Genomic DNA, 16806 nt, shown 5'->3' with positions numbered 1-16806 from the left:
ATATGTAATTTTTGCTAAGGTATTAGTGGTATAGAAAAACATGTCTATTTTGCACATATAAATGTTTAATAGATATTTTTATATAGTGATAATGAATATTGTGATTCTCATGCTCATTTTTTCTCTAATTTTTCATTCCCACCTAATATAATAATGCTGTGCTTTGCAATAATGATTACACTGGCCCCCTATCAGTAGGGCATGCAGTTTATAGCTTCCACTATTGGCAACCGTTAGCACAGATCCATCCACTCTCTTCTCTTCCCCTCCTCTTCCTCCTTCTCCCCTCTTCGTGTCCAGAGAATTGGATATTTTAGACAGCTTTGAAGGATCAGGGTTTACAATGTTTTGCCATGGGACAAAGGCAATTTAACTGGACCACACAATATGATCTTGGTTTCTTTAGAACTTTTGTCTTCATCATATGATCTAACAAAGTTTAATATTCTTTCTTACTGAAACACTGTAAATACAATGCACCAAAATAAAGAAATCACCAAATATGGATGTCCACAATGGAAAATATTTTTTACCTACGTATTTTCTCCCAAAGTTCCAGTGGTGAATTAATTAATATCAAAATCATAGGCGTTGTCACAAACAAGAAATCATGACACTTTTTAGAAGTGTTAACGTGCAGCTAACCCTTTCTCGCCAGCTTAGATACAGACGCATTGAAGCAGTCACAGAGATAACGCATATTATTTAGGGTTATATAAACAAGATGAGATGATTGCCACAGGATACCCAGCAGATTCAATCAATTTCATATGTATGTACAGGGGTCATGCAGGGAGTCATATTCAAAATGGAGGGAATAATCAAAACATTGTAAATAAAACATCAAAACATTGTTATCACTATAGAAGAAACAACTGAGCAATCAACTGTAATTATTTATACATGTTTTATTTAGACAAGAGGCAGATCCTGTGGTAATTAACAATTTGGACATTCCAAAAGAAAAAACAACAACAACCAAACCCATTGCCTTGGAGTCAATTCCGACTCATAGCGACCCTACAGGGCAGAGTAGAACTGCCCCATAGGGTTACGAAGGAGCAGCTGGTGGAGTCCAGCCACCAACCTTCCGGTTAGCAGTCAAACGCTTTAATCACTGCGCCACCAGGGCTGAAATAGTGCCAAAGTTGTTGGATTATTTGTTCTAGAGATGGTTGAAAGGCATATGAAACATAAAAAATAATGTGCAAAGTACAGTTTTTGACAACTATTTCTGAGGGAGAAAAGGGGTAAGTTGTGTTCTCTTAAGTGATTTTTTTTATTAGAGTAGGCACACACAGAATTGTAACTATAAATATGTTCAAACAAAGGAAAATGCAAAAAGAAGATTGTAACTGATTTTTCCCAGAAGAACTTTGGGAATGCTCAGCATTAATCTATTTTGGACAGATCAGACTCAGGCCAGGCTAGGCTGCATGATGAACTAGGGATTCATTTGAAGGTTTCTATGATTTTATGATTCTTAGAGTTGAAGAACTATTCAGAATTAAGAAGGAAAATCCCTGGCCTTAAAAGTCCACCCAGCATGAGACTCTTAGGGACAGGATGGGTGTGGGCTGCTTTCTGAGGCAGGCCCCAAGAAACTGCTCTGTCTTCTTGTAAAGTTAATGGGTCTGATGCTGTCTCAACTCTTGCCTCTGGCCAATACCTTTTGGGTGTGGCTAATGGCAGAGTTTAATATAGCTCAGGCCCTTTCTAGCAGGGAAAATATCATCTTGGCTGCTGCCCAGTTTGTAATTCTTGATTTCACATTCCAAGAAGACTTCAGTTTATAGAAATGGAAAGAACTGCCAGTACCCTGGAAGAAACTTGGCCAACTAATTGGCCTGTAGAGTTCCCCCTTAAATGATGTTTCCTTCAATTTGCTTACAAATATTTCTTTAATAGTATGTTGCTTCCTCTTGTTGGGTAGGGATTCTCTATAGGTTATCCAGGCTGCAGTGAACTATTCTTCCAATGATGTAAAGGCATTTTTATCTTTTTATTCATCTGAGGTTCTTACATAGGACCGTGGCATTTGCTGGTTTAACTTTGGCCGTTTTGAGTGGCTTCATAGTGTGTGCATTTTCAAGCTTCCCCTAAATCACTGCTTCTCAAAGTTTAATGTGCACACAAATCACTTGGGGGTCTTGTGAAAATGCAGATTCTGAGTTGGTAAGTCTTAGTCGGTTGCCTGAGATTCTGAATTTCTAACAAGTTACTAGGTGATGATGCTGATGCTGCGGGTCCTTGGACCACACTTTGAGTAGCAAGGCTCTAGTCATTAGCTTAAGTAAGACCTAAAGAAAGGTGAAGAGAAAGTAGCAGTGGGCGGAGAAGAAACTGACAGAGGGATCACTTGTTTGGCCCTATGAGAAGATTCTTCAGGATGTCCATTAACTATAATCGCCCACACTTACTTTAAAACATCTTCCTTCGGAAGTAAGCTAAATTGAAGGCAAAGCCAGGAGTGCAGAATTAGACCCTATCCTCCAGTGTGTGCAAGAGCTGATGTTGCAATCATGAATTTTCTCTGGAATTAGAGAAGAAACCAACTAGTCGTGTGATAATAAGAAAGTAAGTTTCTCTATAAAGGCAGACCATTTAATAATTGGCCAATGTGAGCTTAAATATTTACTCATGTATACTTTTTAAAGTGTGTGATGTTTATCATTTTAACATTATTGCTTTGAAGGGAGTGGCCGAGAGATAAATTTCCCCCAGGTAAAAGCAACTCCTGGTAAATAGTTTATTTAGTAGCAAAAGGGCCAAAAGGAAAGAGAATTTCCTTTGTTAAATAATGGAGCTCTAACTTGGGTAGACTGTGAAACAAAGGGCTTTTATGGAGGACTCCTTCCAAATATTTACATTAACTTAAGAAAAATGTGGAAGTTTAATATCTCCTTATAATTCTCTGGTAGTTTTCAGGGACTAATGTCATTTTTATTCTTCATCATTTCATTATAGTAAAAATAGAATTAAAATTATTTATTAAAAATTATTTGTTAAAATATGTGATATTTTAAAAAGATCTACTAGGATACTAGAATATGACAAATATCTCAGATATACATTATATTATATATGATATGATATGATTATTTCGTTGTTCCATTAGGTTTTTTGAGTTTAGTCATACATTGGGTAAGATTTATCGAGTTCCATATTTCTAAAGGGTGGTCATAAAGTCATTTGGATTGAATGGGAGGAACTGTAGTCATTGTTTGCATATTTAAATATTCTACTTCTTTCGAATAGATGTAATGTAGTAATCTGGTTCACCACTTGACCCCAATGTTTTTTGGAAAATTGCTAGACCCAAGCCCTATGTTATATTTTTTTCAATGTTGGATTAGGTAGGACTGTAATTTCTATCCTTATTATTGACAAAAATCTACCTAGGTGATAGAATAAGGAGCCCTGGTGGTGCAATGGTTAAGCACTGGGCTGCTAACCGTAAGGTTGGCAGTTTAAACTCACCTAGCGGCTCTTTGGGAGAAAGACCCGACAATCTGATCCCATAAAGATCACCCAAGGACCCCTGGTGGTACAGTGGTTAAGCACTAGGCTGCTAACTGAAAGGTCAAAAGTCAGTGGTTCCCACCCGCCAGCTGCTCCTTAGAAGAAAGATGTGGCAGTCAGCTTCCATAAAGATCACAGCTTTGGAAACCCTGTAGGGCAGTTCCACTCTGTCACATGGGGTTGCTATAAGTCAGAATCAACTCGTTGTTGTTGTTGTTGTTAGGTGCCATCGAGTCAGTTCTGACTCATAGTGACCCTATGTACAGCAGAAAGAAACACTGTCCGGTCCTGAGCCATGTCCACAATCGTTGTTATACTTGAGCCCATTGCTGCAGCCACTGTGTCAATCCATCTCGTTGAGGGTCTTCCTCGTTTTCTCTGGTCCTCTACTTTACCAAGCGTGATGTCCTTCTCCAGGGACTGATCCCTCCTGTCAACATGTCCAAAGTATGTGAGACATAGTCTCACCATCCTTGCTTCCAAGGAGCACTCTGGCTGTACTTCTTCCAAGAATCGACTCTAAAGCACACAAAAACAACAAGAAAGACTACCGTTGCTGTCCAGTCATGGTGACCCTATAAGACAGTGTAGAACTGCCCCATAGGGTTTCCAAGGCTGTAATCTTTACAGAAGCAGATCGCTACATCTTTCTCAGGAGGCGTGGCTGGTGGGTGGCATCACTAGGCGGGTGGAGCAGGCTGCGGACCACACCAGATGACACTGTCAGAGGGGAAAGGGGGTGACACCAAAAGGACTGTCTATAAGATTTTTCTGCAGTGTTTCAGCAGAAATGTATTATTTTTTATAAAAATATCCCTGTAGTTAGTTATAACAAAAACTTTTTTTGTAAGACCAGCTTACGTGTATCAATATACCTACAAGGCTAGAACTCTACGGTAATTTACTTTGTGAATCTTCTAAGGAGCCCTGGTCAGAGCCGTCATGATTACCCAACCACAAGGACGTTTCAAATCGTAGTTTCATCTACAAGAATATGCTGTCGTTTTCTCTGTCGCTGGTATTTTTATAGTCACCGATTTTGTCAGATTTTCTGGTGTTTCAGTACAATATTGTGGTAATTAGTATTTGTGAATCTATATCAGCAACTTTTTTGAGAATGAAGTAGTAATTAAAAGAAAAGAAGGAGTGATATACTGGAATTATGATTTACAAGTAACATCAGTACAAAAAACATTACTAAGGATTCTGTATGGTCTGGTAAAAGTAGGAGATTCTTGGGGGGGAGAGGGGTGACACCATGAGTTACTGCACTGGCTGACACCAACCTTAGTGACTCCACTGCCAGCCGCCAACCTTTCAGTTAGCAGCCGAGGCTCAACTGCTGCACCATCAGGGCTTCATCCCATAAAGATTACAGCCTAGGAAACCCTATGAGACAGTTCTACTCTGTCACATGGGGTCATTATGAGTTGAAATTGACTCCATGGCACCTAACAGCAACAACGACAGGTGATAGAATGAGCCAAGCATTTATTTACTTCTCGTTTCATGCTTTCTGAATACATTATTCCTTGACTATATTAATATCATCTCTAATTAGGACTAAAATTTCCTATGTTTAAAGAATGCTAGAATAACTATTTTGGTAGGGCTACGAGTATTCGAATTTGTGGATCATAACAAATTATGGATAACATTGCAAAGAATAAGAATTCAAGAACACTTAATTGTGCTCATGAGGAACCTGTACCTAGATCAAGAGGCAGTCGTTCGAACAAAACAAGCGGATACTACATGGTTTAAAGTCAGGAAAGGTGTGCATCAGGGTTGTATTCTTTCACCATACTTATTCAATCTGTATGCTGAGCAAATAATCCAAGAAGATGGACTATATAAAGAAGAATGGGGCATCAGGATTGGAGGAAGACTCATTAATAACCTGAGATATGCAGATGACACAACCTTGCTTGCTGAAAGTGAAGAGGACTTGAAGCACTTAGTGATGAAGATCAAAGACCATTGCCTTCAGTATGGATTACACCTCAACATAAAGACAACAAAAATCCTCACAACTGGACCAATAAGCAGCATCATGATAAATGGAGAAAAGATTGAAGTTGTCAAGGATTTCATTTTACTTGGATCCACAGTCAACACCCATGGAAAAGCAGCAGTCAAGAAATCAAAGGACGCACTGCACTGGGCAAATCTGCTGCAAAAGACCTCTTTAAAGTGTTGAAAAGCAAAGATGTCACCTTGAAGACTAAGGTGCGCCTGACCCAAGCCATGGCGTTTTCAATTGCCTCATATGCATGCGAAAGCTGGACGATGAGTAAGGAAGACCAAAGAAGAATTGATGCCTTTGAATTGTGGTATTGGCGAAGAATATTGAGTATACCATGGACTGCCAGAAAAACAAACAAATCTGTCTTGGAAGAAGTACAACCAGGATGCTCCTTAGAAGCAAGGATGGTGAGACTATGTCTCACATGCTTTGGACATGTTATCAGGAGGGATCAGCCCCTGGAGAAGGACATCATGCTTGGTAAAGTAGAGGAGCAGAGAAAAAGAGGAAGACCCTCAACGAGATGGATTGACACAGTGGCTGCAACAACGGGCTCAAGTGTAACAACGATTGTGAGGATGGCTCAGGACCAGGCAGTGTTTTGTTCTGTTGTGCACAGGGTCACCATGAGTGGGAACCGACCCGACGGCACCTAACAACAACAACATGAGTCAGAATCTACTGGATGGCAATAGGTTATTATAATTCAGTTATTAACATAGTCAGGTAAGTAGATCACCTCATTTTACGGCAGCTAGCTTGAATTCTTATATCTCGTCATGATAAAATAATTAACTGAACCTGGAAATTTTCATGGACTTCAAGTGTAAATAAAAAGATCTCAACGTGATTTGTGTTTGCTTATCATTTAGCATTTTCTGAACACTAGGGTTTACTACTTTCATGGTGATGATAAAGCAGATTGCTTTTATGATTTTGTTTATAATGTAATTCATGAATGAAAATATCAACTCAAAGAACATTTTTCAGATTTAAAAAAATGACCTTAAATTTTGAGATACCTACTTTTAGAAAAAATTGTGCTACATTTTCAAATGTCTTCATAAGTTTCAACAGATTTAGTTCTATATCCATAATAATAATGACACTTTGCACTTTATAGCACAAATACTTTGTTGTCAGGTGTGGTTGAGTCCATTTTCAACTCATAGCAACCCTACAGGATAGAGCAGAACTGCCCCATAGGGTTTCCTTGGCTATAAACTTTACCAGAGCAAATCTCCAGGTCTTTCCTCCTGGGAAGCTGCTGGGTAGGTTCAAATGGCTGACCTTTCTGTTAGCAGCTGAGTGCTTAACCATTGCGACGCCAGGGCTCCATAGCACAAATACTAGTGGGACTATTCAGGAAGTTTCTGGAACTGGAAGCTTATTTTTGAAATCTGGCTTCAGGTAGTGTCTCCACAGAGATTCATTAAAAAGATGACAGGGTTATACCTGGAAGAAGACTCCAGAACTTTCAATACACTACTGAAATTTGAGCACACCTGTGCTCAGCAAACTCTCTTTTAAAATGCAGAGAGGAGAAACATACATTTTTAAAAGAGTGGTATTGTCAGAAAAATACTGAAATACAAAGTTTTGGCACTTGAAAAACTCAGCTATCCAGAACCAATCTTTTCTCTAGGTTTCACCAGACAAGATTTCTGAGGCAAGGTGATGGCCGAACTTTTTGAAAGTAGAATAAATTTTCAACTGCTTTGGGGGGAAAAAAAAAAACTTTCTGGTTTAAGGTAAGAGAATGGAGCCAGTGACCCGCCAAAAATCCCACTATCTAATGTCCCCTGGTCAGGCATCATATTTGAGGATCTTCTTATAAGTTTGTGTTTAATTTAAGATTAAGGGACTTTTTGCTTACCAGCTGTTTGATAGAAAGACTTTTAATACGCTGTATAAAACTTTCTGAGAATGAAATAAAAGAGCAAAAGCGGGATATATCAGAAATTGGATTAAAAGTTGGAAAACTGAAAGCCAAATAAGTCCCTAATGACCACACACATTTAACATTCATTGGGTTCTTTGTATCTCCCTGCATTCATTGCCTCGTTGTTGGTGGAGTTTACTTCTCAACCCCCTGACCCTGGGCTAGGCCATGTAACTTGCTTTGGCCAAGAGAATGGGGCAGAAGTGACAGTGTGCCAGTTCAAGTTTAGTCTTGTATAGGTCTTATATATTTTTTCTTGACCTCTTGTGCCTCTCCTACTTCTTGGGGTATGAGAAGAGCATGCCACTGACTAGCCCACTGATCCAAGTAGGATGAGATGCCTGTGAAGTAGAGCCACCCCAGACCTGCAATGAGAATCAGAACTCTCCCAGCCTAGATCAGCCAAGCCCCAGCTGACCCATAGATCTGTGACAATAAACGGTTGTTTCCTAGAGCCATGGAGTTTTTCAGAGGTTTATCTGTGCAGCATTATTGTAGCAATAATTGATTGATACACTCCATAAATTCAGTTTTAAAATATTTGTGTTGGTTATACGATGACCAAAAAACAACTTTAGCTTACTTCCTTTGCTGCTTTCAATTAGCTCCTCTGGTATAATTTAGACATAGTTGTAAAGTCATATTTGTGCTGATCTGATAATTACAATACGGCTATACCACCACCCGTTTTTGTTAGGACACAAAAGAATTGCACTTCCTACACAAGATTAGCTAATCAAAAGTTTTCCCCAAGATTAACCTTACTTCAATCATATTAAATAACTAGTCAAATTGATTTAGCAAAACATTTGATCAGGAAACTGTGAGGTAAGCTGACATGGTAAAAGGTAAAAATCAAACATTATTCCCCTACCAGTAGAAGTCTGAGTTAATTAGAAGGATAAAACCCTTAATGAAAGGAGATAAATGAAGTATAAATATTGGCAGAAGTTCTAAAATTATGTAAGTGGAATTTGAGTTTGAGGGTGTGTCTACAATACAGAGATACCAGACAGATCTTACAGATGTTATTGACAAAATCTCAGCAGGATTTGATTGAAGGGAAAAGGAGGAAAACTAGCGAAGGATCAAACTTTTGAAATGTTTACTGATGTCCTTTTCTAGTTCCCTCTGGAGCTTTCCACTGTCTATCCACCCTCATGCATAAAGGACAAATTCTGGGCATGGTGGCATAGTGGTTAAGAGCCACAGCTGCTAACCAAAAGATCGGCAGTTCAAATCCACCAGGCGATCCTTGGAAACTCTATGGGGTGGTTCTACTCTGTCCTATAGGGTTCCTATGAGTTGGAATTGACTTGACGGCAATGGGTTTTTTTTATAAAAAATAATTTTATATCAAGGAAATGAGATTAAAAAGAGTCTTTAATCTTTGACAAAATAAAAGATAATACAATTATCTTTTCATTTTATTCTCATAGATTAATTCAAAGCCTGATGTACCATACTCCTTAAAAATGTGAAATAGAAGCTGACTTGGTCTGGAGATTGATTAAACCAAGGAAATGAATGAAAGTAAACAGCAAAGAATACAGCAAGGGCATAGTAGTAATGATAGTCACAGACTTCTTTGAGCCTTGACCTTGAGGGCTGTGCGTGAACAGCCAGCCACTAAGCAGAAATGAAGTCATTATTTCATGCAATCGGTATAGAATTCTGTCCTTGGAAATGAAGAGGAATTTGGGTACTGCAGACATACAGAATAAGTATTGTGATGGTTCTTTAACAACAACAAAAAAATCACTGGGTGATATAAGAGCAACATATCCTGCTCAAGAGCGAGGAAATTGAGAAAAGAAGCAAAGTAAATTTAGACACGTGTCCCTAAGCACCGGGCTCAGATAAGTTAGGAGGATCTAAGAGCAGAGATACTTGTACCTCCTGTTTCTAGATGGGGCCCATGGAGTTGAGCCTGGAGTGTCCCTGCCCCATGGCAGGGCAGAGGGATTTATTCTGCTCTAGGTACCAGACTTACCAATGGGAGGCTCCCATGTCTACCTGTCCAGATTCATCAGACTGGCACAGAGCCCCAAGAAAGGGAGAGAAGCAGCACAAAGTGTCTCTTGTCCTAAGGGGCATACTGAATGGGCACAAAGACAGCGCAGCAGTCTCCTGAATGGACCAATGACTGAGAACATAAAGGGTGATGTACATACCAACAGATGTCAAAAATTACAACTAAAGAAGAGATTCTCTTCCACAGACCCATCCCTAGATTTCTTAGCAGTTGATAAGTTCCTGGAATTTAGATGCAACCCCAATAAAATGGAAAAAAACAGGAATTGACTAATTGAAGGCTCTGCCACCTGAAGGAATAGGGATTTGTAAAAGAAATTAAGTTCCCTTATAGAAAAAAGATAGTTATGTATCACCAAGGACTTTGATAATATCTGTATGTTTTCTGGAGTACCTGGGTAGTACAAACGGTTAACATACTCAGCTGCTAAATGAAAGGTTGGAGGTTCAAGCCCACCCAGAGACATCTCAGAAGAAAGGCCTCGTGATCTGCTTCCAAAAGGTCACAGCCATTGAACACCCTGTGGAGCACAGTTCTACTCTGACACACATGGGGTCGCCATGAGTTGGAGTCAACTCAACAGCAACAGACTATAATGTTTTTCACTTTAAAAATTCCAAACCAAATAAGGCAAAATGATATTTGATCAAGCTTGATGGTGGGGTTTTGTTATACTATTTTCTATATCTTGGATGGTTAAACTATTTTACAGTGAAAATATTTTAAAGTAAAATATGTTTATTCCAACCCTGAATTTGTGGGCTGGAATTTGTCCCCTTAATCCTGGAATCTGTTATGATTTAGGCAGTATCCTCGGTGCTTTAAATGCATCATTTCTTTTAATGTCTACAGCACCCTTATTGAATAGATGTCAATTATTTTTTTCCATTTTACACATAAGGAAAATGAAGCAAATTTAAAGAAACAGTATGAAAAGAATATTTTCACAGCTGTCTCAATTTTTTTTTTAGTAGGAATAGTTGTTTATATGTCTTTTAAGAAGAGAAATAGGAAAAAAATCATTTAAAATACTCAAAGTGGAAAGGCCCAAACCAAGGCAGATGCTATGAGACCTTCAAGCAGGAATAAGGGTAACCAAAAACCTGTTGGCATCGAGTCGATTCCAACACATAGCGACCCTATAGGACAGAGTAGAACTGCCGCATAGGGTTTCCTAGGCTGTAATCTTTACGGAAGCCCACTGCCACATCTGTCTCCCGAACAGCCTCTGGTGCGTTTGAGCCGCCCACCTTTTGGTTAGCAGCCAAGCCAAGCGCTAAACCACTGCATCACCAGGGATCCTTTGAATAAGGATAGAAAAGGTTAAAGAGTGTGACAAGGCTTCCCCTAGAAAACCAGCTTTTCCCACTATAAAATGGGTAGGTATGGTAAGAAGGCTTCAATGGAATTCAAGAGGAGGGGAGGAGGAGGGGTGGAATGAAGAATGGGGGAAGGTATGTGGGGTGGTGATGGTGACAAACAGAGTGAAGATTCAGCTGAATACAGGTTGTAAAAATATCGACAAATTTATGTGCCTTCATGTAAATAGTCACTGCTCCAAAATGCACCCCTCCCCACTAGCCCTTCTCCTAAGCCCCACACTCCATGATCCAGTAACTAAAGGAAGGGCTAATGTCTGGCCAGCAGGACTCCAAGACAGCTGCAGTCTGGAATGACTGGTCGATGGCTCTGCCATACTGGTTATTAAAGGTGTTTTATATCATTCCAGATGATAACCCCTAGTATAACCCAGGTTATAATCCCTTTTCTGAACTAATTGACAAAGATATATTTGGGGAGTCTCAGGCTTCTGGGTGTTGGGAAGTATTGGAAAGAAACCTGTCTCTTAAAACTACTAATATCACTGTAAGTGGTCAAAACTTGGACTCCTTGTCACCTAATCCTGGAGTGGGAATTAGATAAAGCTAGCTGAAGGTAGGAGTGATGCAAACAGTTACGGGCACTCAGCTGCTAACTAAAAGGTTGGAAATTTGAGTATACCTGGAGGTGCCTTGGAAAAAAGGCCTGGTGATCTATTTCGAAAAAATCAGCCGTTGAAAACCCTATGGAGCACATTTCTACCCTGATACACATGGGTTGCCATGAGTAGGAGTCAACTCCATGGCACCTGGCCGGAAAGTAAAAAAGGACTTGGGATGGTAAACATGGGAAGAGGAAGTCATGCCAGCGGAAAGGGGGGCACAGAGAAGGAGATGAGAGAACACCAAGTGCAACTAACTTCACTTCACAATTTTGCCCTGAGTAGGCCCTGCCTATACTACTTAAATATAGTCAAATTTATACTACCATACTACTTAAATACAGTCAAATACGTCCATTAGTTAACTGCTGCTGTGGTCATTTATCAACTTTAAAATGTTTCATTACCCAATAAACCTTCTAAAGAACAAACAATTTAACATATTTAAATACCATTTTCCTCATCTCTAGGATGGTTGGACTAGCTGACCTGTGTCCCTTATACTTTTCTCATAAACTTTGATACATGAGCTGACCTTTAATGCTACTTCTAAAAAAAAAAAAAAGTAGTGGGAAATGAGTTGCCATCTACCCAGTTCTTAGTAAATGATTTGGAGAAAGCTATTAACTTGCCTCCAAGCATACAGTTATCTGCGTGAGTATCAAAGAAATAATATTTTTATTTTTTATATCATCTATTCATTTCAAATTGTGCTAACAATATTCTTCTTCATCTTTTCTTTCTCATAAAGGTGGAGCTATTACTCAAAGTTTGCTATTATAAGCAGAGTAAGATCTGTTTCTCTCTGATGCCAGCTTCTTGTTGAGGCAGGTTAATAAAGAGTTTGTGGTGTTTCCTCTCATCAGGAATTCATTTGGGCATTGACAACGCCTCACTGATCATCATGATTGCTATTTATTCACCTTCTCCATGGACTTCCCCAGGAGGCTTGGTTTTCCCTCAGCAGAGTACTGGTTAAGCATTCACTCACCAGCCCCTCCAGAAAGTCCTTTCCTTGCTGGAATGCAGGACAAGCTGTCTCCATGTTTCTGTTGATATTTTTTTTCCATGGTCAAGGTTACTCATCCGCAGCTGAAGACTGAATAACAATAGATGGGAAATGCTTTGGACATTTTTCCATAGAACATAACTCCAGCTGTTTTACAGCAAATATTTATGAAGGAAGAATTAAACCAACAGTAATCATTAGAGGTGGACTAGGCACTACACAACATACTAAACCTGGCACCATCTTTTTCTAGCATATCATGTTTGTTAACACACAATTTGTTCAAAGAATTTAGAGAGGCAATTTGGCAGAAATAAAATGAAGAAAATCAAACTTTTAAAAGATCTTTAGTCTTCTAGTGATGAATATCCAGCATACTGAAAGTCATACCAACATTGGTGACACTTTCCTTGGCACTCCTGGTTGAAACTGATCTTTTTTATCAAAAATTGTTATTACCTTTTTGCTACCATCAATAGCCTGTCCTTTATGGTTTCCTTTTAATATGTTTGGAAACCCTGGTGGCATAGTGGTTAAGTGCTATGGCTACTAATCAAAAGGTCAGCAGTTCAAATCGACCAGGAGCTCCTTGGAAACTCTATGGGGCAGTTCTACTCTGTCCTTATACGACTATAAGGTGGAATTGACTCAAGGGCAATGGGTTTTAAATATGTTCGTATCTTTTACTCTCCAACTAGATAATCTACTCTATTATGATTCTATACTCTTCTATACTGTATGATTCTATTCTACTTCTATACTATTATGATCCTATATTGCTCCCTCCTAGATTGCCAGTATTTTTAATTAACCTGTGCCCTTTCAGGTGCATTCCCAGCTTTTTTACTTCAAGTGATAATTGTCATATATATATGTCAATTATCACTTGAAGTAAATATATATGTATGTAATTGACTTTTAATTACCTATGAAACCTTAGGGAAAAAGTTCTTTCCATTTTTGGAGAGTGAATTTCCTGTCTTATTATAGTCAAAAAATAAAATGATGAGTAGCTTAATTCATCTTGTGCTGCTTACGATAAGGTAAAGAAAGAAGCCCCAATTCAGGGATAGATAAAATGTTTTAATTGCTGACAAGTTTTTAAAAATACCCTAGTCAATTACTAGGTGTCTCAGTTATCTAGTGCTGCTGTAACACAAATATCACAAGTGGATGGCTTTAACAAACAAGTTTATTCTCTCAATCTAGTAGGCTAGAAGTCCGAATTCAGGGTTCCAGCTCCAGGAGAAGGCTTTCTCTCTCTATCGGTTCTGGGGCAAGGTTCTTGTCATCAATCTTCCCTTGGTCTAGGAACTTCTGAGCGCAGGGACTCGGTGTCCAAAAGACGCGCTGTTCTCCTGTCTCTTGTTTATTGGTGGTATGAGGTCCCCCTGTCTCTCTGCTCCAGTCTCTCTTTTATATCTTAAAAGAGATTGACTTAAACACAGCCTAATCTTGTAGATTGAGTCCCTCCTCGTTAACATAACTGCCGCTAATTCCCACTTCATTAACATCATAGTGGTAGGATTTACAACACAAAGGAAAATCACATCAGATGACAAAATGGTGAACAATCACACAACACTGGGAATCTTGGTCCAGCCAAGTTGACACATATTTGCGGGGGTTGGCGCGGGCGGTCACGATTCAATCCATAACACTAGAGAATCCAAGTTTCCCCTAACTCACAGCCAAACACGTTTTTTTTTTTTTTAAATTATTCTCCGGTAATAAACTCCAAGCTTTAATTAAACATTTCTACAATTAAATATTTTATCTATTTTATAAATATGGCATAACCTATTGGTATGAATTTTCATTGTTCAAGAAAAGATCAGTAGTAAAATTAAAGAAACGTTAAACATTTGTATTCATTTAAAAGCGTTTGGGAAACATTTCAGAAGTGGTCGTGAAACATTAAATTGTTCCTGCCGGTTTATCCAAGTTTTTATCCACACCGACTAGACGTAAGCGAGTGTCACCAAAAGCACACACACTCGCACCCACACAAATTCCTTCTTTGTGTTTCGCTGTGAAATGCACCTAAAGATTCTGAACCATTTTTCACCCATTCCTCTATGAAAAGGGGAGACACATGTTTCTTAGGCAGCAGTGAAACGTGGACGATGGGAAAAACGGCTTGGAACAGGGGTGAATTCCTTCCGACGGCTCGGGTGCCCATACTGGGCATCTCTTCAGGCCGGTCGGCTTCGTGCACCCCCACCCCTGCTGGAATGATGCACTGCGAAAGCATTCGCTCTCCTCAGGATGCCTCTTGGTGGCTCAGAGCTAGGAAAATGTTGCCCCAGGTTTAAAACATCTGCGCAAACAGCCCATTGCGGGCGCAAAGCTTTCCCACTCGCTCTCCGCTCGCTGCAGGCCCTCCCCGCCCTCTGCTGCCAGAACTTTGGGGATGTGCCTAGACCCGGCGCGGCGCACGTCCCGGCCAACCGCGAGCAGTACAAGCTCCTGGCGCGCGGCCAGGAGGCGCGCTCCCAGCCAACGCCCGCCGCCAGCGCCTTTTTTTCCCCTATACAATACAAGATCTTCCTTCCTCAGTTCCCTTAGATCACAGCCTGGGGAAGCCTCCTGAGAGCCTTCATTCAGCCACCGGTCAGCATGTCTCGGGGCAAATACGTAGACTCCGAGGTAGGCTGCGGTCCTGGGCACGGGGCGCGGGGCGCACGTGGAGTACCTGCGCCTACTCCACATATTCCGGCTGCTTTTCCAGACCCAGCCCTCTCTTGACTTTGGGGCACTCCTTGCGCATTGACACTGCTAAGGAATGGACCTGGGCGGGGGAGGTGAAGAGGAGCCAGGAATGTTTTCCTATGGGGTGGGGGTGGGGTGGTGGTCAGCGCGGCCCCTGAGATAGGAGAACGAGGAAAAGAGGGTCGGGATCCTGAGGTTGGGTCTGCCGGCCCGAGAACGCATTTTCTGGATGCATCTGCAACGCTCCCTTGTCGCGGCACCCCCACGGACCAGCCCCTACCTGTTGCGAGGCGGGGAGCTGGAGCGCTGGGGGAGGGAGTAGGTCGATTACCCGCAGGCCTGGGGACAGGCGCTTGGATCGCGCGCCGTGTTTGCACTTTCCAAAGCTCTTGGGCTATCTCAAGAACTCTTCCTGCATCTTGGCGCCTGGCAGGGGTGTTTGGAGACCGCTCTCCGCCACTACCACCACCCCTTGCAACCACCTCCCCACGTTTGGCATCCTCCCGGGTGTGGAGAACTCGTTTTCCGAAACGCAGCCGCGGTTCAGTCACTGGCCTGTAGTCTTGGAGTTACCTGAGGGTGGGTCGGGGGAGGAGTGCAGGTGAGATGTAGCACGGATGGGGAGTCTAGGGGGCTTTGGCACGTGGCTCGGCCCAGAGACTAGGGGACGCAGGATTGTAACCACTCTAGAGGGAGGGGGAAACTTGGTGGGGGAGGGGGGTCAACAGAGGGCAGAAGTAGGGTGGGGCACGCGGGCAGGTGCAAGCGGTCAGGAACCAACGAAAATGGGGAGACTCCTTGGGTAGGGTGTTCAGGATGGACCATATGGATGAAGTTGGAAGGGATTATGGAGAGAAGGGGATTATGGAGGGACTGGGGAAAGGAATTGGAGCAGGTGAAGCACTGGGGACGAGGGTGGCGTGGCGGAGAGAGGGGCTGGAGCGAAGTCAGAGACCTGGGAGGCCCCCTCCCGGCTAGGGGTCCCCGCCGGGTACTGCGCGCAGGGTGCGCGCGGGGCGTGGGCTGGGGCGGACCCGGCCGCGGGGCTCGCCCTGACCCCTGGCGGCGGTGGGGGAGGCTGGAGCTCCCAGCCTGGTACCGAGGGGTGTGGTGTCCTAGCCTGGATCCTCTTAAAAAGCTTGCGGCGCCGAAGAGTTGACTGTGCGCGGAGCCGCAGCTGCAGGCGCGATTAGTTCGATTTCAAGCCTCGAGTATTTCCCCGCTGCTAGGTTGGCTTCTTATCGCTTTTCTTTTTTTAAATTCTCTTGCCACCGCCGGTGCCACCCTCTCCCTCCTGGCGGTCCGTCTTCCGCAGGGACATCTCTATACAGCTCCTATCCGCGAACAGGGCAACATCTACAAGCCCAACAACAAGGCCATGGCAGAAGAAGTGAACGAAAAGCAAGTGTATGACGCGCACACCAAGGAGATCGACTTGGTCAACCGCGACCCCAAGCATCTCAACGACGACGTGGTCAAGGTAAGCGGAGGCAGCAAGAGGGGAGGTGACGCCCCCGAGGGGCCGCCGTCAGGGCCAGGACAGCCCACCCCTGGCAAGCAGCCTGTGCGTTCTTCTCTA

The 16806-nt window shown here is 41.9% G+C and overlaps 2 protein-coding genes across 2 annotated transcripts in view; both read left to right on the top strand.

Annotated features, from left to right (window-relative positions):
* The window catches only part of CAV2 (caveolin 2), an 85900-nt gene that overhangs the window by 13837 nt on the left and 55257 nt on the right, over positions 1 to 16806 (top strand). Inside the window, exon 4 of the mRNA XM_012559487.2 lies at positions 16543 to 16707. The gene's annotated coding sequence lies outside the window, so the exon portion shown is untranslated. The remainder of the gene's footprint in view (positions 1 to 16542; positions 16708 to 16806) is intronic.
* Positions 14862 to 16806, top strand: part of CAV1 (caveolin 1) — a 59279-nt gene continuing 57334 nt past the window's right edge. The window contains exons 1-2 of the mRNA XM_004389639.1: positions 14862 to 15164; positions 16543 to 16707. Coding sequence (XP_004389696.1) covers positions 15135 to 15164; positions 16543 to 16707 — 195 coding nt within the window. The 5' untranslated portion in view covers positions 14862 to 15134. The remainder of the gene's footprint in view (positions 15165 to 16542; positions 16708 to 16806) is intronic.

The sequence above is a fragment of the Trichechus manatus genome, unplaced genomic scaffold (genome assembly GCF_000243295.1).
Source record: "Trichechus manatus latirostris isolate Lorelei unplaced genomic scaffold, TriManLat1.0 scaffold00251, whole genome shotgun sequence".
NCBI classification, from domain to species: domain Eukaryota; kingdom Metazoa; phylum Chordata; class Mammalia; order Sirenia; family Trichechidae; genus Trichechus; species Trichechus manatus.
The sequence above is the reverse complement of the archived record's forward strand: the minus strand, read 5'-3'. Positions and strand labels throughout refer to the sequence as shown.